Source organism: Caretta caretta, chromosome 4 (assembly GCF_965140235.1).
Source record: "Caretta caretta isolate rCarCar2 chromosome 4, rCarCar1.hap1, whole genome shotgun sequence".
NCBI classification, from domain to species: domain Eukaryota; kingdom Metazoa; phylum Chordata; order Testudines; family Cheloniidae; genus Caretta; species Caretta caretta.
This window is the reverse complement of record NC_134209.1, coordinates 127,837,342-127,864,972: the sequence shown is the minus strand read 5'-3', so window position 1 is coordinate 127,864,972 and position 27,631 is coordinate 127,837,342. Positions and strand designations below refer to the sequence as shown.

The window sequence follows — 27,631 nt, the reverse complement described above, 5'->3', positions numbered from 1 at the left end:
CTCTTCTAACCGCCCTGGTGTCTGGCTGCGCGTAACCAGCAGCCAGGCGATTTGCCTCAACCTCCCACCCCGCCATAAACGTTTCCCCCTTAGTCTCACAGATATTGTGGAGCACACAGCAAGCAGTAATAACAGTGGGAATATTGGTTTCGCTGAGGTCTAAGCGAGTCAGTAAACTGCGCCAGCGCGCCTTTAAACGTCCAAATGCACATACTACCAGCATTCTGCACTTGCTCAGCCTGTAGTTGAACAGCTCCTGACTACTGTCCAGGCTGCCTGTGTATGGCTTCATGAGCCATGGCATTAAGGGGTAGGCTGGGTCCCCAAGGATACATATAGGCATTTCAACATCCCCAACAGTTATTTTCTGGTCTGGGAATAAAGTCCCTTCCTGCAGCTTTTGAAACAGACCAGAGTTCCTGAAGATGCGAGCGTCATGTACCTTTCCCAGCCATCCCACGTTGATGTTGGTGAAACGTCCCTTGTGATCCACCAGAGCTTGCAGCACTATCGAAAAGTACCCCTTGCGGTTTATGTACTCGGCGGCTTGGTGCTCCGGTGCCAAGATAGGGATATGGGTTCCGTCTATGGCCCCACCACAGTTAGGGAATCCCATTGCAGCAAAGCCATCCACTATGACCTGCACATTTCCCAGGGTCACTACCCTTGATATCAGCAGATCTTTGATTGCGTGGGCTACTTGCATCACAGCAGCCCCAACAGTAGATTTGCCCACTCCAAATTGATTCCCAACTGACCGGTAGCTGTCTGGCGTTGCAAGCTTCCACAGGGCTATCGCCACTCGCTTCTCAACTGTGAGGGCTGCTCTCATCTTGGTATTCTTGCGCCTCAGGGCAGGGGAAAGCAAGTCACAAAGTTCCATGAAAGTGCCCTTACGCATGCGAAAGTTTCACAGCCACTGGGAATCGTCCCAGACCTGCAACACTATGCGGTCCCACCAGTCTGTGCTTGTTTCCCGAGCCCAGAATCGGTGTTCCACAGCATGAACCTGCCCCGTTAGCACCATGATGCATGCATTGGCAGGGCCCATGCTTTCAGAGAAATCTGTGTCCATGTCCTGATCACTCACGTGACCGCGCTGACATCGCCTCCTCGCCCGGTATCGCTTTGCCAGGTTCTGGTGCTGCATATATTGCTGGATAATGTGTGTGGTGTTTAATGTGCTCCTAATTGCCAAAGTGAGCTGAGCGGCCTCCATGCTTGCCTTGGTATGGCGTCCGCACAGAAAAAAGGCGCGGAACGATTGTCTGCCGTTGCTCTGACGGAGGGAGGGGCGACTGAGGACACGGCTTACAGGGTTGGCTTCAGGGAGCTAAAATCAACGAAGGGGGCGGCTTTACATCAAGGAGTATTTCAGGCAGACTTCACGGAGGGTTCCAATAAGAAATGGTGCACCTAAGTTATTGTTCTTATTGGAACAAGGAGGTTAGCCTGGCCTCTGATTGATACATGGCTAGATTTACCTCGCTGCACCTTCTCTGTGAGTGACTGCAGTGTGACCTAGAGGAATGAGTCCCGTAGACAGGGGAGGAGGCAAATGAGTACAAAACAAATCTGGTCTATTTCTTGTTTTGATCCACTCCATCTATCTTTTACATCTTTGGCTGGCAGCAGACGGTGCAGAAGGACTGCATGCCATCCACATCTCATGGCTGCTCAGCAGAAGATGATGCAATAGGACTGCTAGCAATCCGTATCGCCTGCCTGCTCACCATGAGACAGTTCAATAGGACTGACTGCAGGACTAAAGAGAATGACCTGGTCAAGTCACTCCAAATTTAGTCCCTGCGCCCATGTCTGCCCAGGCGCTCCCAGCCGATGTGGCCAGGAGCACCTCGGACACGACGAGAACGGCTACCAGTCATACTGCACCGTCTGCTGCCAGAAGGCAATGGGTTGCTGCTACTGTGTAGCAATGCCGTACCGCGTCTTCCAGCACCCAGGAGACATACGGTGACGGTTACCTGAGCGGGCTCCATGCTTGCCGTGGTATGGCGTCTGCACAGGTAACTCAGGAAAAAAGGCGCGAAACGATTGTCTGCCCTTGCTTTCACGGAGGGAGGGAGGGAAGGGGGGCCTGATGATATGTACCCAGAACCACCCGCGACAATGTTTTAGCCCCATCAGACATTGGGATCTCAACCCAGAATTCCAATGGGCAGCGGAGACTGTGGGAACTGTGGGATAGCTATCCACAGTGCAACGCTCTGGAAGTCCACTCTAGCCTCGGTACTGTGGAAGCACTCCGCCGAGTTAATGCACTTAATGCACTTAGAGCATTTTCTATGGGGACACACACACTCGAATATATAAAACCGATTTCTAAAAAACCGACTTCTAGAAATTCGACCTTATTCCGTAGTGTAGACATACCCTTAATGTACTTGTTTGTTTGTGGCACTTCTTTTACCATGTCTTTGTATATATGTAAACAAATACATATTAAAATCCCTTTTATGTAAAGACTGATTGACCATCTTAGTAAGAATGATTTATGACAATTCTTTAAATGGCTCTTTTCATTCAGCATTTAATGACTAATTGGAACAGACATAGTTAAAAAGAAGTCAACCATTAATTGATGGGGGGCTAGGAAACAACTTCCTCTATGTACAGGTTTTTGCAATATTTCCTTTTATGGGGGTTTTGCACCTCTTCCAAAATATTTGGTACTGCCCACTGTCAGAGACTAAATGGACCACTAAACTGATTTGATAGTGCAATTTTTTTATGATCTGAAGATGAGTTGTCTGTGAGCGTTTTCCTAAGGGCTAAGGCCATGCATGAAAGGAGTGAGGTATTATGACGCATTATATCACAGCATCCAGAAAATCACTGATTCACAAAACCTGAGTTGGATGCCCAGACTCCTAATACAATGAATAGGGAGACACAAATGCCTTAGACAGTGATCCACAAACACCAGTATGCTAGGCAGGGAGCCACCTAAGCTAGGCAATGGGAGATGCTGACCAGGTGTGTGTGCACTAAGATTCACCCCTCTCACAGAGTTAGGCACCTAAGTCTGGGCTGCAGGGAGGTGCCTATCTCTACCAGCAATTCTCAGCTGTGAACCATTTCCTGTATTTAGGTACCTACGCTGTTTTAACAAGAAGCTGGAGGTGGGGGTTGGGGAGGGAGGACCTCCTGCATAACTTTTAGCCCAGTGGTTAGCATTCTCACCTGAGATATGGGAGACCCCCAGTTCAAGGCTCCTTCTCCATCTGAGGGAGAGAAGGGATTTGAACAGGATTTTGCCACCTCTCAGATGAGTTATGAGGGAGGGCTGCCTCTTCCCCGACCCAAACCCACTCCACTGTTTTTTTGTGAACTCATCTGAGGGACCTGATCTGGTAGGTGTGCTTAGACAGTGCTTACTGGATTGGGTCCCACACACAACATAGGTGGCCAAATGCCTATCATCTCCTGGTTTGTAAATTGCTCTGGGGCTTAGGTGGGAGATGGGCCTCTGGATGCCTAGTGGGAGGCCTTTGGACACCTAGAGGGAGGCAGCAGTCTTTACGCTCAGAGGCAGGAACATAGGTGCCTCGGGAACTTTTACTGAAAAAACATTAGATGACAAGTAAGTTCAGGCGCCTACAGGGTTCAGAGGGAATTTCTTGCATTGCTGTGGTCGCAAAACTGGGAGTTAGGTACCTGACTCCTTTTGTGCATCCAGGCCTAACTGTATTTCCTGTTGTCTTGGTTTAGAAGTTGCTTGGGATTGAGTTTTCTGAGAAGTTTGAAGACTAAGGGCCATATCACATGGGCATAGACAAGTGGGGCTTTGAGGTCTTTTTCGTCCTCCTCCTCCCCTTCCCCCCTCACCCCCAAATTAGGGATTCCATTAATAAATAAAGGAAATACTGAGTTTGGAACAAAAGATCATTTTTCCCACTTCATTAAAAGTGGATTAATTTAGTCATGGTATAAAACTATTAAATCATAGTATTAAAGCCATATTTAACAATTATATTTAACAACTATATACAACTATATTTAACAGCTGTTGTTTTATTATTTAACTCTGGCCCTCCCCAAATAAAAAAAGCTGTCTGTCCTTTTATCAAATCCCCTTTACTGCCTCTAGCCCACTGGAAAAGGACTGGAGGCCCAGGAAACTCCCCATGGTTTATCTCCCATTGCCAACTATTCCTCTTTTAAGGGGGAAAGGAGTTTGCTAAAGGGGGAGGGGGCTCACTGAGGAAGTAGATTGAACGGTGTCCAAAATCAGGGGATTCACAAGAGAAGCAGCTCCAACTATGCAGTAAGTCTATCCCTCTGATTCTGCCTGGTTTTGTGGCATCATGGTCCCTTTGAGGTCTTTCATGGTATTAATAAGACAAGTGGTTCTCAACCAAGGGTCTGGGGCCCCCTTGGGGGCCACAAGCAGGTTTCCGAGGGTCTGCCAAGCAGGGCCAGCATCAGACTCGCTGTGAAGAAAGCCAAAGCCCCACCACATGGGGCTGAAGCCCAGGGCCTAGAGCCCCGCCACCCGGGCTGAAGCCGAAGCCTGAGCAATGTAGCTTCACGGGGGCCCCTGTGGCATGGGGCCCCAGGCAATTGCCCTACTTGCCACCTCCTAACGCAGGTCCAGGTTGTAAAAGATGTGACGAAGGAAAGATGGCCCAAAGCTAACATAATTCAAGACAAAGAAGGGAACAGTCTTACTGAAGAAAGGTAGACAAACTACTGCTCTGATCTATACAAACACCAGACAAATGGAGATCTTAGTGCCTTAGACAGCCCAGATTCAACAGAGGAGGAGAACTTTCCAATTCCACATGAAGAAGTGGAGACAGCTGTGAAATCACTCAAGAACAGAAAGGCTATAGGTATTGACAACATCCCAGCCAAATTGATGAAATTCAGAGGAGAAATAGTAATAGATGTACTCACCAAGATCTGCAACAAGATCTGGCAGACCAGTGAGTGGCCCTCCATGTGGACATAATTCCTAATCATCACACTGCCAAAGAAAGGCAACCTGCAATTGTGTCAGAATGACTGGATCTTACGCTTAATTAGCCATCCCAGCAAAGTGATGCTGAAAGTCATATTGAACAGATTGAAGCCACAAGCAGAGAATATCATTGAAGAGGAACAGGCTGCCTTTCGTGCTGGAAGAAGTACCACAGAACAGGTTTTCAACCTTCGTGTTCTATGTGAGAAGTAAAAAGAAAAGGAGTACTTGTGGCACCTTAGAGACTAACCAATTTATTTGAGCATGAGCTTTCGTGAGCTACAGCTCACTTCATCAGATGTTTACCGTGGAAACTGCAGCAGACTTTATATACACACAGAAATCATGAAACAATACCTCCTCCCACCCCACTGTCCTGCTGGTAATAGCTTATCTAAAGTGATCAACAGGTGGGCCATTTCCAGCACAAATCCAGGTTTTCTCACCCTCCACCCCCCCACACAAATTCACTCTCCTGCTGGTGCTAGCCCATCCAAAGTGACAACTCTTTACATAATCAAGTCGGGCTATTTCCTGCATAGATCAAGGTTTTCTCACATCCCCCCCACCCCCATACACACACAAACTCACTCTCCTGCTGGTAATAGCTCATCTAAACTGACCATTCTCCAGGTTTAAATCCAAGTTAAACCAGAACATCTGGGGGGGGGGGGGTAGGAAAAAACAAGAGGAAACAGGCTACCTTGCATAATGACTTAGCCACTCCCAGTCTCTATTTAAGCCTAAATTAATAGTATCCAATTTGCAAATGAATTCCAATTCAGCAGTTTCTCGCTGGAGTCTGGATTTGAAGTTTTTTTGTTTTAAGATAGCGACCTTCATGTCTGTGATTGCGTGACCAGAGAGATTGAAGTGTTCTCCGACTGGTTTATGAATGTTATAATTCTTGACATCTGATTTGTGTCCATTTATTCTTTTACGTAGAGACTGTCCAGTTTGACCAATGTACATGGCAGAGGGGCATTGCTGGCACATGATGGCATATATCACATTGGTGGATGTGCAGGTGAACGAGCCTCTGATAGTGTGGCTGATGTTATTAGGCCCTGTGATGGTGTCCCCTGAATAGATATGTGGGCACAATTGGCAACGGGCTTTGTTGCAAGGATAAGTTCCTGGGTTAGTGGTTCTGTTGTGTGGTATGTGGTTGTTGGTGAGTATTTGCTTCAGGTTGCGGGGCTGTCTGTAGGCAAGGACTGGCCTGTCTCCCAAGACTTGTGAGAGTGTTGGGTCATCCTTTAGGATAGGTTGTAGATCCTTAATAATGCGTTGGAGGGGTTTTAGTTGGGGGCTGAAGGTGACGGCTAGTGGCGTTCTGTTATTTTCTTTGTTAGGCCTGTCCTGTAGTAGGTAACTTCTGGGAACTCTTCTGGCTCTATCAATCTGTTTCTTTACTTCTGCAGGTGGGTATTGTAGTTGTAAGAAAGCTTGACAGAGATCTTGTAGGTGTTTGTCTCTGTCTGAGGGGTTGGAGCAAATGCGGTTGTATCGCAGAGCTTGGCTGTAGACGATGGATCGTGTGGTGTGGTCAGGGTGAAAGCTGGAGGCATGCAGGTAGGAATAGCGGTCAGTAGGTTTCCGGTATAGGGTGGTGTTTATGTGGCCATTGTTTATTAGCACTGTAGCGTCCAGGAAGTGGATCTCTTGTGTGGACTGGACCAGGCTGAGGTTGGTGGTGGGATGGAAATTGTTGAAATCATGGTGGAATTCCTCAAGGGCTTCTTTTCCATGGGTCCAGATGATGAAGATGTCATCAATATAGCGCAAGTAGAGTAAGGGCTGTAGGGGACGAGAGCTGAGGAAGCGTTGTTCTAAATCAGCCATAAAAATGTTGGCATACTGTGGGGCCATGCGGGTACCCATAGCAGTGCCGCTGATCTGAAGGTATACATTGTCCCCAAATGTGAAATAGTTATGGGTAAGGACAAAGTCACAAAGTTCAGCCACCAGGTTAGCCGTGACATTATCGGGGATAGTGTTCTTGACGGCTTGTAGTCCATCTTTGTGTGGAATGTTGGTGTAGAGGGCTTCTACATCCATAGTAGCCAGGATGGTGTTATCAGGAAGATCACCGATGGATTGAAGTTTCCTCAGGAAGTCAGTGGTGTCTCGAAGGTAGCTGGGAGTGCTGGTAGCGTAGGGCCTGAGGAGGGAGTCTACATAGCCAGACAATCCTGCTGTCAGGGTGCCAATGCCTGAGATGATGGGGCGCTCAGGATTTCCAGGTTTATGGATCTTGGGTAGTAGATAGAATATCCCAGGTCGGGGTTCCAGGGGTGTGTCTGTGCGGATTTGATCTTGTGCTTTTTCAGGAAGTTTCTTGAGCAAATGCTGTAGTTGCTTTTGGTAACTCTCAGTGGGATCATAGGGTAATGGCTTGTAGAAACTCGTGTTGGAGAGCTGCCGAGCAGCCTCTTGTTCATATTCCGACCTATTCATGATGACAACAGCACCTCCTTTGTCAGCCTTTTTGATTATGATGTCAGAGTTGTTTCTGAGGCTGTGGATGGCATTGCGTTCCGCATGGCTGAGGTTATGGGGCAAGTGATGCTGCTTTTCCACAATTTCTAACAAAGAAAATAACAGAACGCCACTAGCCGTCACCTTCAGCCCCCAACTAAAACCCCTCCAACGCATTATTAAGGATCTACAACCTATCCTAAAGGATGACCCAACACTCTCACAAGTCTTGGGAGACAGGCCAGTCCTTGCCTACAGACAGCCCCGCAACCTGAAGCAAATACTCACCAACAACCACATACCACACAACAGAACCACTAACCCAGGAACTTATCCTTGCAACAAAGCCCGTTGCCAATTGTGCCCACATATCTATTCAGGGGACACCATCACAGGGCCTAATAACATCAGCCACACTATCAGAGGCTCGTTCACCTGCACATCCACCAATGTGATATATGCCATCATGTGCCAGCAATGCCCCTCTGCCATGTACATTGGTCAAACTGGACAGTCTCTACGTAAAAGAATAAATGGACACAAATCAGATGTCAAGAATTATAACATTCATAAACCAGTCGGAGAACACTTCAATCTCTCTGGTCACGCAATCACAGACATGAAGGTCGCTATCTTAAAACAAAAAAACTTCAAATCCAGACTCCAGCGAGAAACTGCTGAATTGGAATTCATTTGCAAATTGGATACTATTAATTTAGGCTTAAATAGAGACTGGGAGTGGCTAAGTCATTATGCAAGGTAGCCTGTTTCCTCTTGTTTTTTCCTACCCCCCCCCCCCCAGATGTTCTGGTTTAACTTGGATTTAAACCTGGAGAATGGTCAGTTTAGATGAGCTATTACCAGCAGGAGAGTGAGTTTGTGTGTGTATGGGGGTGGGGGGGATGTGAGAAAACCTTGATCTATGCAGGAAATAGCCCGACTTGATTATGTAAAGAGTTGTCACTTTGGATGGGCTAGCACCAGCAGGAGAGTGAATTTGTGTGGGGGGGTGGAGGGTGAGAAAACCTGGATTTGTGCTGGAAATGGCCCACCTGTTGATCACTTTAGATAAGCTATTACCAGCAGGACAGTGGGGTGGGAGGAGGTATTGTTTCATGATTTCTGTGTGTATATAAAGTCTGCTGCAGTTTCCACGGTAAACATCTGATGAAGTGAGCTGTAGCTCACGAAAGCTCATGCTCAAATAAATTGGTTAGTCTCTAAGGTGCCACAAGTACTCCTTTTCTTTTTGCGAATACAGACTAACACGGCTGTTCCTCTGAAATATGTGAGAAGTACTTATAACACCAGCAGGACATCTACCACGTCTTTGTTGACTTCAAGAAGTCGTTTGGCAGAGTATGGCATGAAGCTCTCTGGGCAGCCACGAAGAATTACAATGTTGGTCATAAGCTTATTCTTACCATTATACAACTGTATGCCAAGGCTGGCAGTGCAGTTCTCGTCAATGGCACAGTAGGAGAGTGGTTTAGCATACACTGTAGGAGTACGGCAAGGCTGCCTTCTTTCGCCCACACTGTTCAACATCTACTTGGAGCGCATAATGACTGATGCGCTAGAAGATCACATATGCACAGTCAGCATTGAGTGGTGACCAATCTCAAATCTTCGGTTCACTGATGACACTTATGGCCTGCCAGGTAGTGAAGATGAACTTGCCAACCTTGTGAAATGATTGGCTGAAACCTCCCTAAAATATGGCATGGAAATCAGTGCAGAGAAAACCAAGCTGATCACAAGCAAACATGATGGGATCAGCTCATCTATCACTGTCACATCAGACACACTGTCACTGTGGAGAAGAGCTGGAGACAGTGGAACAGTTCAAGTATTTGGGGGCAGTCATCACTGATGAAGGATCCAAGGCAGAAATTCAGGCAAGAACTGCGCAAACAGCAGCAGCAGTGGCAAAGCCAAAGCCAATTTGGGGGAATAAGAACATCTCTCTGGAATCCAAACTGAAACTGCTGCATGCATTGGTCATCTCCATTTTTCTGTATGTGTGCGAGACATGGACCCTTACAGCAGAACTTTAATGGAAAATACAGGTAGTAGAGATGAGATGCTGCCGTAAAATCCTGGGCATCTCCTACTTCGACCACATCACTAATGAAGAGGTCCGCAACATCATCACCCAATGCGCTGGGTCATATGAGGACCTCCTGACGACCATGAAGAAGTGCAGGCTGAAGTTACAGCCATGTAACAAGATCATCTGGCCGATCCAAGATCATCCTCCAAGGGACAGTACAGGGGAAGAGAAGAAGAGGTAGACAGAAGAAGAGATGGACTGACAACGTAAAAGAGTGGACAGGAATGGACTTCGGAGACTCAAGCACTGACACACAATTGTCAGGGGTGGAGACAATTGGTTGATTGCTCATCGATAATGGTGCCTCAACGACCAATGCAGTTATGGGAGTGATGATGATGAATGCAGGTCCTGGCTTTTTTATGCATGAAATTGGTTATTGTGGCACAGGTGGGCCATTGAGCTTTTATAGTATGTTGCGGGGGGGACCTCAGAAAGAAAAAGGTTGAGAACCCCTGAATTAGACTAGTTGAAAGAAAAGGAGTCGAAGGGGACTGGCAGTTCAAGCTATTTCAATGCAGAGAAAAGAGAAGAAGAGCCACAGGAGGCCAGTGTGGCTGCACAAAGAGCTTTTTAGCTATCTAAAAAACAAAAGGGATACATACAGGAAATGGAGGGAGGGGCATGTCACCAAGGAAGCATACATGGGAATAGCGCAAGCATGTGGGGACAAAATCTGGAAAGCTAAGGCAAAGAATGAGTTACAGCTGGCAAGAAATGTTAGAGACAACAAGAAGGGGTTCTTCAAATATGTCAGACAAAAAAGAAAGATCAGGGATGGTGTAGGTCAATGGAGAAGGGGAGTTGGTAATGGAAGATGATAAGAAGGCAGAGCTTCACAATGCCAACTTTTTTTCAGTCTTCTCACAAAAAATAATATGTGACCAGACAACTAACTAACAAAGTTACCCTGGACAATAAAGGGGAAGGAATGCAGATTGAGATAAGTAAAGAACTCATCAGAGGTCTTCTGACCAATTTGAATGAATTCAGGTCAGTGGAGCTGAATGCTGTTCACCCTAGGGTGCTGAAGGAATTAGCTGAAAAAATCTCAGTGCCTCTGGCAGTAACACTGACAAACTCATGGATGACAGGAGAGGTCCTGGAAGACTGGAGAAGGGCTAACATAGTGACCATCTTTAAAAAGGGGGAAAAGGAAGGGCCGGGAAACTATAGACCAGTCGGCCTGACCTCGATACTGGGAAAGCTACTAGAGCAATGTATAAAACATTCAATTTGCAAATACCTAGAGGATGAAGGGGTGATCACTAGCATCCAGCATGGATTTACTAAGAACAAATCATGCCAAACCAACTTGATTTTGAATGGGTTCAAACTATAGCATAGCAGATTTAGATTAAAGCTCAGGAAAAATTTCCTCACTGTAAGAAAAAGTAGGACAATGGAACAAACTGTCTCAGATGGTTTATACGCAGCAAATCCTGCGTCTTGGCAGGGGGTTAGACTAGATGATCCTTGTGGTCCCTTCTAGCCCTATGATTCTACTGTGGTTCCTTTAGGAGCCATGCTGCCTTTGGATTCACCTTCACTCCTCCAGGCAGAAGTTAATGCTATGAGGAGCACCATTAACTTCTGTGGGGCCAGACAGTTAGGAGGGGAATATGCCCCATAGAACAGCTGCTTCCCTCCCTATTAGCAGTAGATAAGTATGTTGCATTTTTCTATTAGACTTTTGTAGTTATAAATGGTGATAATAGTTAATAAAAACGTTTGCCTCTGAGTTGTGTGTGAAGGAAGCTTCTGTACAGTAATTGAACAGTATGCCAATTTTATAAATTAAGCTAAGTTTGTTTTATAATATTGTGATACTTTTCTATATCTTTTCCAGAACAAAATACAGCATAGTTTGACTGCATCATTCACCATAACAGGAGAGGAAAAGACTAAGGTAACACTGAATCATAGATAATTGACTATATGTGGTACTTCTAAGGATTCCTCTGCTTACCTCTTTTGGGTAGTAAAAAAGTGCTTTCTGGGTGCCAAATTGTGACTCTTTTACTTATAAATTAGTCCCATTGAAGTCAGTTACAGGAATTAAATTAAGGAACTACTTGTGTGAATAAGGCAATCACAATTTGGCCTTTGCTTTGTTTGGCCAATGCTTATGACTGTGAATTGCAAATGAGGTTTTTCCTTCTGTTACCCAAACAGAGCAGGCAGAAGAGAGGCTTATATTTAAGCACCAGAATTCTTAATGTAGAAGCTATGTGGCTTTATGCTATATTCAGATCCAGTTTTCCAAATGGAAGGCTGTGCAACCCCAGAGAATGGCAACGAGCATGCTAACTTGCTGCTGGGCATATCCAGCATGAATTGGGTTTTTTGTTTCCAGTGCTCATTCCAGAAGGGTGCAAGTTGTCTTACAGCTACTAAGGAGTGGCACTACACACTATGCTGATTCTAATACCCGTGCTGGGGGACTGGATGGGGAAAAATTCAGCAGAAAAGGAATAGTTTAATTTCCATCCTGCTCTTTGATCAGTCATGCCTCCAATATGTATTTCTGTTCTTTTACTAGTGACGTATGTGGCTGCTAATGGTCCAAATAAGCCTGCAGAATAACATTGATTTTAGCAAGCAGTGCTGTTTGTCTCTCATTTTTCCATTAGAGAACGTCTCGCTGCATCTATCGCTTACCTTGCTAGAGTAATTTCTTCACCTAAACTCATTCTCTGTCTCCCCCATCTCCTCCCCCTTTTGTTACCCATGCAGGCTGTTTCATTGTAGGGAATCTTTATTAAGTAGTGGTGGCCAGAGTGGTGGGAACACTGATCACTTGCACTCAGGCAGTAGAAAATAGTTTATTTCACCGCAAAGCTATGTTGCCATGGCTGTGTCATTTAAAGTCTAAAGGTCATATAGATAGGACAATTGCCGAACAAGTGGAAATGGAGAGGAAATATTGCAGACGCGTACTGCATAAAAGCAGCAGCATTTGTGCAGTGTCTGAGTAAACAGGAATTGGCATTCCACTGTGAAGGTGAAGTTATGGAATCTTCAAGGAAAGAGAACAGTGAGAATTAAAGGGCTACTGTACGAGTTTGATATTTTCTTTTCTGTTGTATGATTTGTATGGGGAAGAGAATTACTAGCAAATACTCCACCGTCTCGGATTTCTCAAAGCCAAAGGGATAACAATATGTCCAGGTAACTTTCAAAATTGAAATCGTTTCTTCTGCCACCAGTAAATGTTGGCTGACCTTTGAGCTGATTTCATATTTTTACAAAGTAAAGAAAAGTTCCAGGGCAGATAAAATATTTTATAGATTCGGAGTGAAAAGCACCTAAGTGCCATTTTCAAAAGGGACTGAGGAGCCTAAGGACTTGTCGAAACAGGGACACTCAGGAAGGTTAATACAAATTAACTAAAGGTGTGAATTTAAGGTGGGTTAGTTAAACGGTATTAAACCCCTGTATGTATGCTCTTACTCAGAATTAAAGTGGCCTTAATTCAGTTTAGTTTAATTCTCAAAGTTTACAGGACTACATAATGCAAACGAGGTACCATTTAGTTCACTCCCACAGGGTCTACGCAGGGCAGTTATAGCACAGTGCAGCACACTAGTGTGTGCTCCAGTTCACACCTGATTGGTCCAAACTGCGGGGCCATGTAGACAAACCCTTAAGCTCCTAAGTGCCTAAGTTTCTTTTGAAATTTCTGAACACTCAAAAGTTCCAGAATTAGGGTTCTCTGAATGTTGCTTTAAAAAGGAGGTTAGAACAAAATATTGAATAGCTGCTCCTTAAGTGAGGACCATCTCCCCTACTCACTGAATGAGGCTGGGATCGGGATCCTGTGGGGAAAATAATATGTAACCATATAATTAAGCACTGTATAAATAATGCATAGAGACAAGGGGACCAAATTAAGGTTGCACAGTCAACCTTAATTCTGGCATTTCCTAGCTTTTGAGTGCTTGACTTTGCAATTTAAATAATGTTCTTTTAATGTAATTTGTTGTATGTAATATAATTTTGGCTGCTTTCAAGGTGATCAGTGTTTTGTCCTATTGAAAAAAATAAGTTAATAAGATGGTTTCCTTTTGCTCTCCTTTTCCCATCTATTTTATTCCTACCCTAATGCTCATTGATAGAGCATAAATAGAAAGAGTCAGGAGATGGACCACAAAAATGATTTAGAGGCTTAGAAAGACTGCTGTTTATGGAGAAAGTGTGCATATTGGAACTGTTTTAGTTTAGAGATGGGACAGCTAAATGGTGCATGAGAGAGGTAACCAGAATAATGATTGGTATATTGGAAGAGGTAAGGTGGGTAAGGCAGTATCTCTTACTGGACCAACTTCTGTTGGTGGAAGAGACAAGCTTTCAAGCTCCACAGACCTCTTCTTCAGGTCATGGAAGTAAATCAGGAACTCTTATTTGCCATTTTTTTTTCATAATACAAGAAGAAGGGATCTTCAGTTAAATTGAAAGACAAAAAATTTAAAATTTATAATGTGAAGTATTTTTCCCATAGTGCATTATTAAGGTGGGGGACTTAGTGCCACTGAATAAGAGCTTAGAATTTTTTGAAAAAATAGGCATTTAAATGGATAACAACAGTATTCACAGTTACTTTAGAGAGAACTTTTAAAAATTTAGGTTCTAAGCTCTCTTGCTAAGGGGCATTAGTCATTCATTAACTGACAGGGTTAAGAAAAACATTCTTTATGGGTAGCTTATAAGTTCGTCTGAAGCAGCTGCTACTAGCCATAGTGTGAGACAAGGTGCTGGGCTGCTGGTCTGATTTAGTATTGCAGTTCCCGCAGAATATTACTATAACTTCAAACTTCTGTACTACTATTTTCCAATTCTGGCCTGATTCTTAGACCTCATTGAGATCTGCAAAACAGGCGATATTCGAACAAAACTGGTTCAACTATTTTTTTGGGCTACACGTGCACATTTGTCATTAGAACTTAAAGGGGAAAGTATGTGGTATATTCTGTTGTTTAAAAATATATTTATAGAGCTCAAAAAGGCTGAATGGATTTTGTTTTCCACACACAATATTTCCTTATGGGCTGAGACCAAGCATGAAACATTTCAGAAAAAATCGGATTTGCATGAGAAAACTATGAGTAATGGAAAAAAGGAGAGGTGGGTTGTAGTTCATCCTTAACAACAGCTGTCACTAATGCTCCCGGTCTAGTTTCTTATATGCAAGACTGCTCAAATCTAAGTGCATGCAATCCATGTGAAGGCAATGGTTTTACATATTTGGGCGGTAATTTGACTTTTAGCACAGAGTGCTAAATAATTAATTCTGTATTTATGATAGCGCCATGTTTTAAGTTAGTCCCAAAGAGCTGTCAACCCTCAAATGGTCTGATTACTTACATGGTTGAAAGAAAAGGAGTACTTGTGGCACCTTAGAGACTAATAAATGTATTTGAGCATAAGCTTTCGTAAGCTAATGTATCCGATGAAGTGAGCTTCACGAAAGCTTATGCTCAAATAAATTTGTTAGTCTCTAAGGTGCCGCAAGTACTCCTTTTCTTTCAACCATGTAAGTAATCAGACCATTTGAGGGTTGACAGCTCTTTGGGACTAACTTAAAACATGGCGCTATCATAAATACAGAATTAATTATTTAGCACTCTGTGCTAAAAGTCAAATTACTGCCCAAATATATTTGTTAGTCTCTAAGGTGCCACAAGTACTCCTTTTCTTTTTGCGGATACAGACTAACACAGCTGCTACTCTGAAACCTTACGTGGTTGACATGCCACTCTTTAAAGTTTTATAAACCTTGTATATTTTCTCTTTTGCTTCACTGGAGTAAAATGCTTGGTTGCCTAAAACAAGTTAGTTCCATGGCCTGGAAAAAAATGTGAGTGCTATTTGAGTGGCATGCAGATGCCTTGCAACTCTGCTCATTAGGGTCTGTGAAAACTGCTTGCCTCTGTTTCTGGCTGAATGTTTTTAATGCTAAGTAAGAAGCTGTTTAGATAGCAAAAACTGCACGCAAAAAGTTCTCCTGTTATGTGCATCTCATGGTGGGCATAATAATAAATACTGTGCACACCTATGGCCTGACTTTCCATCATTGTCAGCACCTATAGCTTCCATTCAAGTCAAAGGGAGTGCAGCATCTCTGAAAACCAGATCAATAATGACTTCTGGAAGTTCACACCATGAATGAGTAGCAGGAGTAAGAGAGAGGGCAAAAAATAAACCTTAGTTAAGCAGTTGTTTAACTGATTACCCATACCACCTTTCTTAGGGTTCTCTGAATTTCTATTGCTTAATGAAAAGGAGTACTAGTGGCACCTTAGAGACTAACCAATTTATTTGAGCATAAACTTTCGTGAGTTACAGCTCACTTCATCAGATGCATTCAGTGGAAAATACGAGGAGATTTTCCACTGAATGCATCCGATGAAGTGAGCTGTAGCTCACGAAAGCTTATGCTCAAATAAATTGGTTAGTCTCTAAGGTGCCACTAGTACTCCTTTTCTTTTTACAAATACAGACTAACACAGCTGCTACTCTGAAACCTATTGCTTAATGGTGGATGGTGACTTTGTTTCAATGTTTTGACTAAGATCATGTCTACACTACAAACTTTGGTTACTGCTGCAGTTAGTATATCTCTTGTGCGCATGCATACTTGTCTCTGTGCGTCGGTGCTGTGGGTATTCACCAAGAGTTCTGATATTGATGCACAGTGCAGTGCACCATGGGTAGGTATCCCGGTGTGGAAGCTGCCACTGTCCAGCCCACTGTCTTTTGGGAAGTTGTGGCAATGCATGGTGGGGCCACAAGTTGAACAGAGGTGACAGGGTGCAAGGGGTCGACTTCCCAGCATGCAACTGTTTCCACCCCATAAAATATCATCTATATCCCATAATTTTTTCAAAACCACATGAATTCACATGGCCTGCCTCGCTACCTGCCATTTCTGGCAGAAACCTGGAGCCTGAACAGCTCTTCACTGTTGTCATAAGGGTTGCAAGCACAGGACATGCAAGCCTCCAGATTTTGCAGAGCTGCAAGAATAACTGAATAATCAGGGCACATGATGATTTGTTGCAGAACAGATTTCTGTGGGACATAGCGAGAACCAGTTCAAGGTTGTTGGTGGCAGTCATGGAACAACTGCAGACATTGCATCGCCGAGAAACAAGCCCTGGCCAATGGGATTGTATCGTAATGCAGGTTTGGGATGATGAGCAGTGGCTTCAGAACTTTTGGATGCACAAGGCCACATTCCTGAATCTGCATGCTGAGCTTGCCCCAGCCCTCCAGTGCAGGGACACCAGAATGGGAACTGTACTGACAATGGAGAAGCAAGTGGAGATCACACTGTGGAAACTTGCAATGCTAGATTGCTACCTGTCAGTGGGAAATGCGGTTGGAGTTGGAAAATCCACCGTGAGAGCAATTGTCATGCAAGCATGCAGGGCCATTTATTGCCACCTGCTATGCAAGACAGATTCTTGGCAATGTGCTGGATGTAGTGGATGGATATGCAGCAATTGGGTTTCTGAACTGTGGTGGAACAACAGATGGCGCACACAGCTCTATTTTGGCAGTAGACCACCTTGCCACAGAGTACATCAACAGAGAGGCTACTTTTCTGTGGTTATGCAAGCACTGGTGGATCACTGGGGATGCTTCACCAAATTTAGTGTGGGTTGATCAGGGAAGGTGCATGACACTCGCACCTTTAAGAACAGAGGACTTTTCAGAAAGCTACAAGCCGGGACTTTTTTTCCTGACTTCCAGAGTACCACTGGCAATGTTGAAATGACAGTAGTCATCCTGGGGGACCCAGCCTATCCCTTGCTCCTGTGTGTTGTGTAGCCGTACGTTGGCCAACTTGATAGAAGCAAGGAAAGATTCAACTACCGGCTCAGCAAGTGCAGAATGACTGTGGAATGTCGTATTGGTCGATGGAAGGGATGCTGGCATTGTTTATTCACAAGATTGGATCTCAGAGAGAAAATTAACCCAGTGGTTATGGGTGCCTCCTGTGGCCTGCATAATAGGGGGGGGGAAAGCAAAGAGAGAAAAATTGCTGCTGGAGTGGAGGGCAGAGAGAGATAGAGTAGCTCTGAGTTTGAACAGCGAGACACCAGGGCTATTAGAAGAGCTCAATGAAGTGCTCAGTGCAGAGCAATGTGGCTCATGGAGGCTTGGAAGGAGCTCTTTAACAGTGAGCTTCAGTAACACTTAGTGGTATACTGTGCTCTACCTTTCCCTGCAGTTTTGGCGCCTGTTAAGAATTGTATAGTGCTTGATGTACATCTATGAATATAACACTGTCAATGCAGTTATTAATTTTGTGGTGCTTACTGTACATTTATTATTATTACACTGTATATGTCATTGATCCTATGAGTTATGTCACACTGTACAGTAACAAGTAAGTGGAGGTTTTTGGGACTGCTAGGCACCCTGCAGCATTTGTTGTGAACTAATAAAGATGAATTATGTTCCAAATAATGGAATTTTATTCAGTAACAACATCATTTGAAAAGAAAAATCAGTGCAATATAAAAGAAAATACGTTTAAAACTCAATAAAGTAATAGAACTTTTCAAGAGGAAAGAACATTTATGACCATTTTAGCTACACATACAGCTAGCTTGGCTTTCACAATGTGAAGCCGTCATTGTCCTTAATGTCCCCCGGTGTGGAGTTGTGGGGGAAGAGCCTGTGGGCAGGGTCAGTGCGCGGAGGCTCCCTGGCCCCCTGCCTAGGAGCTGCTGCCAGAGGGATGTGCCGGTCGCTTTAAGGCGCTGCAACCTAAGTAATTAGAGGACTGGAGATAATTGACATATGATGAAATATTTTTGAAAAGATATAAGTATGTATAGGTTAGCTAAGTGACTATTCAAAGTGTGTGTGGAGTGGAGGAGATATAAGTCTGCAGCTCTGTGAAGGGCATAAGAGAGAGGAGTTGTTGGACATTATACAATAATGTTACAAATGAATATGATACAAATATTTGATATTTCTGTGCTGAAAAAAGTAACTTTAATTAAACCCAGAAAAAGATTAGTGTGGGGTTTGGAGTAGGGATAATAACAGGAGGGGGATAAGAGTGGTATTAATATCAGCCTGTACTTTCTGAATGTACTTTTTAGGAGTAGAAGATAATACAAAGGGACATAACTGGTAGTAACTGGCTGAACTTCAGAAAGGAGGAAATTTAAGATGAGAAAAAACTTCTAGATATTAAGAAGTTAGTAATTTATTAGTGAAATGGGTAAATGACTGTTGGTACTTTTTTCATTTAGTAATTTCAGGCATTGATGGGCATATGAAAGGATTCAAGACATAGGAAAATTATTCATATAACTATTTAACTCATTTTGTACTAATTGATTTAAATACTCCAGGTGTTTCATTATTGTAGAATAAGCATGACTGAAAATAATACAGATTTTTGTCAATTAGATTAATTGTCAGTCAAGAGCTTTTCAAATACAATACTGTGAATTGAGCCTTGGGACCCACTTTCTAAATCTCATAAAGTAGCAAATTAATGGCCTGTGTTAATAGTTCAAGTATCTTCTAAATACAAAGAAGCTACTAAATTTGAACTTAGATAGACTATTTTAGGTTTGGGAATGATTCTTTCTTTAGTGAACTGGACCATAGTCCAGAAATATATTAAATATATTAAACAGTCAAAATGTGAGTTAAGTTTGCAGGATTTTGGCCCAAACCTGAATATAAGGTACTAAATTCTGCTCTTTTAGACTGACATAAATCCATTTGAAAACAAGTGCCAGATTTGATAAATGCTTCACACAAACACAGTTGCCATTGACTTCATGGAGTGCTTTCACACTGAATGCACCATGCTTACCAGGCGGCATGTTAAGAAATAGAATGCACCATGCTTAGAGATCGCATGTAGTTATTTAAAAGTTGCGGACATGATAAAAGTGATTCCTCTGCAATGAAACATTATCACAATGGCTATATGTTACCTTTCATCCAAAGATCTCAGAGTTGAGTTGTATATTCCCATTCTCATGTGAGACATGCCCATTTTATAGAAACAAAGTGAATTTAAAAGAGGTTAACTAAACCCTGAACCGAAGGTTGTGATTGAAGGATATATTTGAAAAGGAAAGCAGTTTGGCTTGTGGCTCTTGACTCCTGGATTCCATTCCTGATTCTGGCACATGCAGTTAGCATAAGTGTGTGACCAAATTGAGTAGCTTTGTCGTTTATGAATAAAACACTCATCACAAACATATGCTGATTAAAACCTTTTTACCTTGCTGATTATTCTGTTTAGGAGCAAATTTTTTAAAAGTGGCCTTTAATTTCAGGTGCTCAGCTTCAGACTGGGTTTCAAAGTTGCTGAACATTCCCAGTTGCCATTAACTTCAACTGGAACTGTGAGTGCTTAGCACCTCTGAAAATTAGACAATAAGTATTTGGCCACTCAAAAGTTGCATTGCCTAATATTTAACTTGGAGAAATTCTATAGCTTGTGTTATGTAGTTGGTGAGTCTTGATAATCATAATGGTCCCTTCTGGCCTTAATATTTATGAAAAAATAAACTGTTTTTGAAAATCTTATTGTAATTATGTCTTACTACTTAGTAATTCCATATTCTTGTGAAGATTGTTAAAAGTAACTTACTGTATTGTTTACAGCTATAATCTGTGTCTGCATAATTTTTATGCATATGTATCTCTGGGAAGAAATGTGGTTTACAGATTACATTCTTTCAATTTCAGATTTTGTACAGCCATGGCATCCATGCTTCAGGATTCTTCGTTGCTTTTGTTATTTCTCTTGTATTAACATGCGTTGCATTTTTTGCTGTTTACAAAACTAGAAGATTAAAATGGAGTTTTCTCAATAAAAACCAGGTGAGTCATATTTTCTACAATAAAACTTTATCTCATCTTCTCATAAATGGTCTCTCAAAATGGTTTCCAGTGTTAAGAAATGCAGTGACTAGCCTGAAATTTTGAAAAGTTGGCAGTGGAAAGATAAATTTAAATATTGTCAGAATCTCAGCTGATGTAAATCTGTATAGCTCCATTGTGTTTGGCGTGGTCAACCTTAGAAGGGAACCTAGGACTGGCCATAATCATCTATCAAATTTTAAAGGTGTTAATCTATGTCTACAGTATGTGTTAAATTGTGTTGAAAAATATATGAATTATTAACACATTTTAAAACATGACCATTTTTCCTAATCTAGACATGCTGATAATAGATAAATAGCTGTTCTTTCCTTGCTTGCAGTGTGGATTTTGCTGGTGGCCTCAAAATTTAACAGTATACTGTAATCTATCAAATGAGTATGAGGGATAATTGATAATTTGATGGCAAGCTATGTAAATGTGTATGGGTTTGAGCAAATGTGAGTTTTATGCCTGGAAGGAGGGAGGTGGTATTAAAGCCAACCCATACCTCCTTCATACTAACTGCAGGCGTGACTGTGTCTTATTTCCTAAACTGGAAGATTTAACATGATGTTTCTTTTTGGCTCACCTATTGACTTCTACAACTTAAAGCTTTCTCACTGTTTTTGCTAAATCTCCAGGGTGAATGGCTGAATGAAGGCTTTTAGAAAGGTTTGTGGTATATGTAAAGTAGGATTTTTGTTGTTGCGGGGGGAGTGTTTGTGTGTGTGTGTGTGGGGGGGGGGAGGCTGGCTTGGAGGCTGTTTTATTCCTTCTGTCTGAATTAGGTTTAAATCCAGAAGAGCCCGTTAGCTGTAGTTCCCTGGGGCAAATATTGTACTACAGCAAATCTGGAGGACACCAGATAGGCACCACACTGGGACAAATATACTTCGGAGAATCCTTTGATGCTTTGGGTTTGGTTCAGGACACTAGAACTTGGAGAACAGATTTATTCAACCTAGGGGAAGCTGCTGTTGCCTAAGGGTCTTCCTTAGTTTTTGCTGGTGGGTATGGTGCTTGCTGCTATCTGCTAAAAATGGCTACTTTCATCACAGGTTGTCTGAAGTATTCATTTTAGTCTGAGACTGACTGACTGAAGGGGATAGGGAGTTGCCCAACACTAAAGTCCAGTGGAGGCGGGTGACACAGGGAGGGCATACCTTAGATGGGACGCAGAAAAACTGTATGGGAAAAGTACAGTAGTACTTCAGAGTTACGGACACCTCAGGAACGCAGTTTGGGCTTCAGATCCAGCAGCTGACACTCCAGGCCAGGATTCAGCAGCAGCTGAACAATCTAGTCAGCCCCAGCATGAGTTTGCAAGCTTGTCCCTGTGTGTGTGTGTTGTCCCCCTCCCCGTGCTGCTCCTGGTCTGCTGTCTCAGGCTGCCTTGGGCTGGCAGCCCCAGTGTCTTGTTGTAAGTGGCTGCCCCACGAATGGGGGTTGGGTGGGGACAGGTAGCCCAGATGTGCCTACCTTTAAGATGCAATAGAGGCACAGTACAATACTTGCTTTGTTTTTTTAATCTCTGCTGCTGCCTGATTGGTTACTTCCGGTTTCACAGGCTGTCCGGTTGCCAGGTCAGTCTGTAATTCTGGTGTTCGTATCTTTGAGGTTCTACTGTAGGTGATTTGAGACTCCTGTTCTTGGGGACAGAAGTTCTGGGAAGTGTTCCTGTGCAGCATATCAAATTTCAAAGGCCCAGAGGGCCTAGCTGGCACCAGTTTATTTTGCTGAATTCCTGTATGTACTTTGATTTGTACAAATGTGCAATATTTATTTCCCTTGTCTTAGTGAAAATGACTGCGGGCCTTGCAACCTTGTTTTTTTAACCAACCATTCTTAAAGGCAAAATGTAAAGCAAAAAATAATTAATTTTAAAAAATCCCCTTTCTCCTTCTTTGTGATATACAAAGAATGTCTCAAACTCTTTTTAAGTTGCTTTGTTCTACTTTTCACCATTTACTGTAATTATTTAAATTAAAATATTAGGTTTTCATGACCCTCTCTTTGCTCAAGGATCTTGGCAGGATCTTTGAAGGACCTGGTTAGTGACGTTTCATAATGCTGGAACCTCTCCATCTGCCAAAAGAAGGGCTTGTCTACCCATCACGGCAATGCACATTGGAAGGGTGTGAATTCTGAAGCACACCAGTGTGCTGCGCACTAACTGGCCCATGTAGACCTTGCTGGGCCACACTAAAATGTCCCAATGCATGTTAACATAGTGCTGTTGAGGCCTACGTGGGCCAGTTAGTGCAAAACATGCAGTGTGCGTTAGAATTCACACCCCCTAGTGCACATTACTGCACACTGTAGGCAAGCCCTACAGTTTGTCTACACTTGCACTGTACCCTGGGTCCATGTACTGCTAGGACATGTACCCCATACCAATGCCAAGTGTCCTCATATGCTATGCTGGGCACAGGTATATGCTTGTATCCACACTGCCCCTTTTTGGTATGCAGTCGTAGCACTGCCATTTCCAGGTAATATCCCAGAGTCCTGTGCGTCACAGGAGACACTCTGGGAATCACCTTGCTGCGTGTTCCTGGTCCTGTACGCCTCCTTCACATGTTTGTTGATGGCAGTTCCCGGTCATCTCTTCCTTCTGCCTAACTGTGTTGAAGAAATTAAGCAAGTCCATGATGATGTGGTTCTGCTCCTGTTCGCAGGACAGATGGTTATGTGGTGCAGTGCCGGATTCTTAACGGAATGGGTTCAGAAAAATCGGAGATGACAAAGACAGCGGACTGAGAGAGTGAATGTAAATCCACTGGGGTCCCATGGAACAGATGCTTTGCATGGTGGGAAAGCAATGGTATTCCCATGGGTGGACCTCCACTTGGGGCCTTGGAGAACCAGCATGGTATGTGGGACCACATCATCTTGGAAACCTGGGATGACGACCTGTGGCTGCAGACCTTCATGGAGTTGTATGAGCATCTTGCACCAACCCTCCAGCACCAGACCATTTGATTTTGGAAACCCATACCAGTGCAGAAGCTGATGGCTATTGCCTTAGAAAGCCAGAAACAACTGATAGCTACCTGTCCCTTCCCAGCCCTGTGAGGGGTTTTGGGTGCCAGTTGAGTATGTAGTGCTAGGCATCCAGCATGCTCTTCCCGGTGAGGTGGTGGGTGGGATTTGTAGCCTGGGCAGCAGCTGGATGAGGAGGAAAAGCTGCCCGATTCCAGAGAGGAGCAACAGCCATGGTGGCAGCAGGCCCCGAAAACGTTCTATCACCAGTTGTACCAGGGAGTGCATGGTCCCATTTCCTCTGGGCATACTCCTGCTCCATGAACTGATTTGTGAGAGCCTCCTCCTGCCTAAGAACCCAATCCTCCCTTGTCCTAAAGCACTCAAATTGCTCCTGACTCCTCCTGTCAGTGCCAACGAGCAGGTCTTCCGGGATCCTTCTCAGTCTTCGTCTGCTATCTCTGCAGTGCCTGGTGGAATGGGTTCCCTGTTGGCATTGGAATGTCCTTGCAAGTCAAACACAAGCCTAGCATTCTCTGTCATTTCTCCTTTGAAGGAACCTAAGAACTCCCCCGCCACGTATCATAGCTTTGCTGCCTAAGGCCACAATATTGATACTTTTTAGCATCCCAGAAATGCCTCCGTCCTTCAGACTATTTTTGTAGCCCAGCAGGAACCAGCTAAGCCTAAAAGTGAAGTACAGTTGTTAAAATGTTGCACGGTTTACAGTGCATCAAGGGGCTAATTGGGGTGGGGTTTGGTGCCTAGTTACCTATTTCTTCATTAAAGGCTGGCCATCATTTGGAGAACATAAGTGTTCAAGGTACCAGAATGGAAAAAAGAACTCCTTCCAGTCCTGTGGAGGACACCTAGCCACCAGTGCTGGAGAGATGTTCCTGTTGATGGTCAACGCTATACATATTGCTCAGTGGAGAAATGTGATGAGCTACGAAGGTGGACCAAGTACATTTGTCCTTTCATTAAACCTGAAGAACCAGCTTGAATTTCTTCTAGACTGAAAATTTGCTGAATTATGCTTACAGGACTGGGAGGCAATTCGAGAGGAGATTGACCATATTCTCAGCTAGTGGAAGAGGTACAAAGAACCACAAAGAATGTCAACACATCCCCCCAGCCTCCGCTTCATCACCAGAAAGTCTTGGCTCCTGTGTCCAGTAAACAGTATTTGAAAGGAACATAGAAACATAGCACCACAAGTGTATTTTCTTCCCAGAACTTTTGGATTAGAACCACAAGCCAGTTGCCTCTATATTGCTAAGGGACGAGATGCTGTGTTTGTGGAACCATGAGAGTGGATGCTTCAGCCACCCACCCCCACTTCTCCTGGCTTCTGCAGAGTGGCTCAGCACAGAGAGAGGCCACACACCAGGGTCTGGGAACAGTAATAAATATTTGCAGTGGTCACAGGGAGAATGGAACACACTGACTTTCCTCAGACAAACAAACAGTTCCGTTTCCCTTCCCAGACCTAGGCAGGCCCTCACCAACCCTCCCACCCCCACACTCTCCTGTTTGGAAGGGGAAGGAAAGAGGGGGTAGGGAAGGAGGTGGTTTGGGGTCTTTGGACAATCATAAATGTCATAAAATGATTCTTTCCCCACCAGCAGAGGTGAAAGTAAGCTGGTACGTCCCTGTACGGCGTACCGGCAAGAGTCGGAGCATTGTACTGGGGCAGCCAGGCTTCCCCAGGGGGCAGTTTAAAGGGCCTGGGGCTCCGAGCAGTGGCTGGAGCCCCAGGCCCTCCTTAAACTGCCTCCAGACTGGTTGGAGCCCTGGGGTAGCGGCTGCGGGGCTCTGGCAGCTATTTAAAGGGCCTGGGGCTCCCCTGCTTCTACCGCCCCAGCCCTTTAAATAGCCACCGGAGCCCCGCTGCCGCTACTCCAGGGCTCCGGGGGCTATTTAAAGGACCGGGGCGGTAGAAGCAGGTGAGCTGCAGGCCCTTTAAATAGCCCCCAGAGCTCTGGGGTAGTGGGGGCTCCAGGGGCTATTTAAAGGGCCGGGGCTCCAGCTGCCTCTGCCACCCTAGTCCTTTAAATAGCCGCTGGAGCCCTGCTGCTACCCCAGGGCTCCGGCGGCTAATTAAAGGACCGGGGCAGTAGAAGCAGGGGAGCCCCAGGTCCTTTAAGTAGCCCACGGAGCCCTGGGCTGCTGCTGCTACCCTTGGGGAGAGAGGCACTTACCTTACAGGATGGGCTGGGGCTGGCTCTGACCCCCTCAGCCCCGCCCTAGGCCCCGCTGGCCCCAGCGTACTGGTAAGTCACTGGACTTACTTTCACCTCTGCCCATCAGGTCCCCTCTTTCCCTCCCTTTTCCCCTCTGGTCCATGTGGCCCAATGACTGTCGCTGTTCAGACACAGGGGCACAGTGACTGCATATTAATAATCTGTTATAGCTTCCTCTAAATGCTTTATGATGGTTCATGGGTTTTCAATAAAATCATTGATTTTACAGCTGTCTTGCTTGGGGACCATGTCGTGGTAGAGCATGGGTGGGGCATGGTGAGGGGGCTGGCTTCAGGTGTGTATTACCAGAGCAAGAGAGGCTATTTCCAGGGAATAAATCCTTACCAGCCTTGGATTCTGATTCCTGCTGCAGCTTGGGGCTCCCTTGGCGGGGGGGGGCAGCTTCCTCAATCGGGTCCACCCGGTAAAGGTGCAGAATAATGTGCTCCTCTTCCTCTGAGGTCCCTGCTGCCTCCTCACCCTGCCCCTACTTGGCATCCGCTCGTACAATGAGGCTAGCGGGATTGAGGAAACAGTCATGATTTACTGTAGTCTCAGTTCTCTCAGCCTTGGAGAGCACCCAGGCCAGGCCCCAGTGGAGGCGTATATACCCACACCCCTTATGCATGCTAGCTTTCCTGCACTATGCTATCTTTCAGGACTGTGCTTCAGGGCTTCAGATGTGAACAATAGGGGTGAAATATGGAACAACAACGCACATGTACCAGGTACAGTTGCAACTGTAGACATACATTTCGACTAAGGTTCACCTAGAGATGATGATCTGATATTTCAAATATAATCCTCCACATTACAGAATAAACCTTCAAGAAAAAAGTATGCAAAGCCATCTTTATATATCAGAAAGGAGCAGCAAAGGGAGGGAGGGAACAATGTACTGTTATTTTGTCTTTGCAGTTCACCTTTTCTAAACCATTCTTTCAGTGTCTTTTTTTGAATTTTTGTGTCTCGTAAGCTTCTGCTGGAAGAGTTCTGCAAGTGGTACAGAGAAGGATAGGCATGTGTCCTATTTACATTTACAATAAATACTGCATTTATTATAAAATAATGGCTTACTAAGAGAAAGAAAGTTCCATACGTATCAGTGTGCATTGTGTTTGAAAAATGGCTCTATTAACTTTTTCATTTCTCTTAATTCAGAAAAAATCACAGAAAGTGAAAATAGCTCACATCAGTCTCCCTTTTACAAATAAGGCTTGATGCTGAAATCATAAAAGTGTAACAGAATCGTTCCAGCACCAGAGGTTTATAAAGGTTTTCTTGTCTGGTGAATTTATTAATCCTTAATCTCAAGAGAATCCATAGGTACTGTATACTATCTGAACCGCTTTTCCTCTTCCATAGAATCATGTGCTAATTTCTGTTGATGGAAGCAAGCTACAGAGCTCTTCTTTAGGTTTGGGGAAGAAGAGCTTTGTGTGGCTCCAAAACTTGTCTCATCCACTTACAGAAGTTGGCCCATTTGAAAGATACTACCTCAGCAACCTTTTCACATCAAATGCCTGGTATCCTGGGACCAACATGAGTATAACAACACTGCAAACATAGAATTATGTGTGATTTTGTTCAACAAGTGTATATAAAAGGTTGTATGTACCATAATACAAATAGAATGGTCCTAGAGATTTAGAATGGAAAATAATTCACTGAGGCTGGTCCAAAGCCTATTGAAGCCAATGGATAGACTCCTATTGACTTCAGTGGGCTTTGGCCCAAAATTTTAAAGCTGTTTAGGTGTTGCTGTGCTTAGCATTGCAATGCCTAACTGATTTAGGAGCCTAAGAGCTAAGAGCCTAAATTCCATTGATTGTTTTAATCATTTAGGTTCCTGCTCAGTTATATACCAAAACATAGCATCCACACAAACTCCTGTTGAAGTAAATGGGAGTCTTTCCA

The 27,631-nt window shown here is 44.1% G+C and overlaps 1 protein-coding gene across 9 annotated transcripts in view; it reads left to right on the top strand.

Moving 5' to 3' along the window:
- The window catches only part of EVC2 (EvC ciliary complex subunit 2), a 166,545-nt gene that overhangs the window by 30,923 nt on the left and 107,991 nt on the right, over window positions 1–27,631 (top strand). For 4 of the 9 annotated variants that reach the window (XM_048848891.2, XM_048848890.2, XM_048848889.2 and 1 more), the window contains 3 exons: window positions 11,428–11,487; window positions 19,898–19,966; window positions 20,313–20,447. In XM_048848891.2, the coding sequence (XP_048704848.1) occupies window positions 11,428–11,487; window positions 19,898–19,966; window positions 20,313–20,447 (264 nt within the window). The remainder of the gene's footprint in view (window positions 1–11,427; window positions 11,488–19,897; window positions 19,967–20,312; window positions 20,448–27,631) is intronic. The other 5 variants (XM_048848894.2, XM_048848893.2, XM_048848892.2 and 2 more) reach the window with 3 other exon arrangements.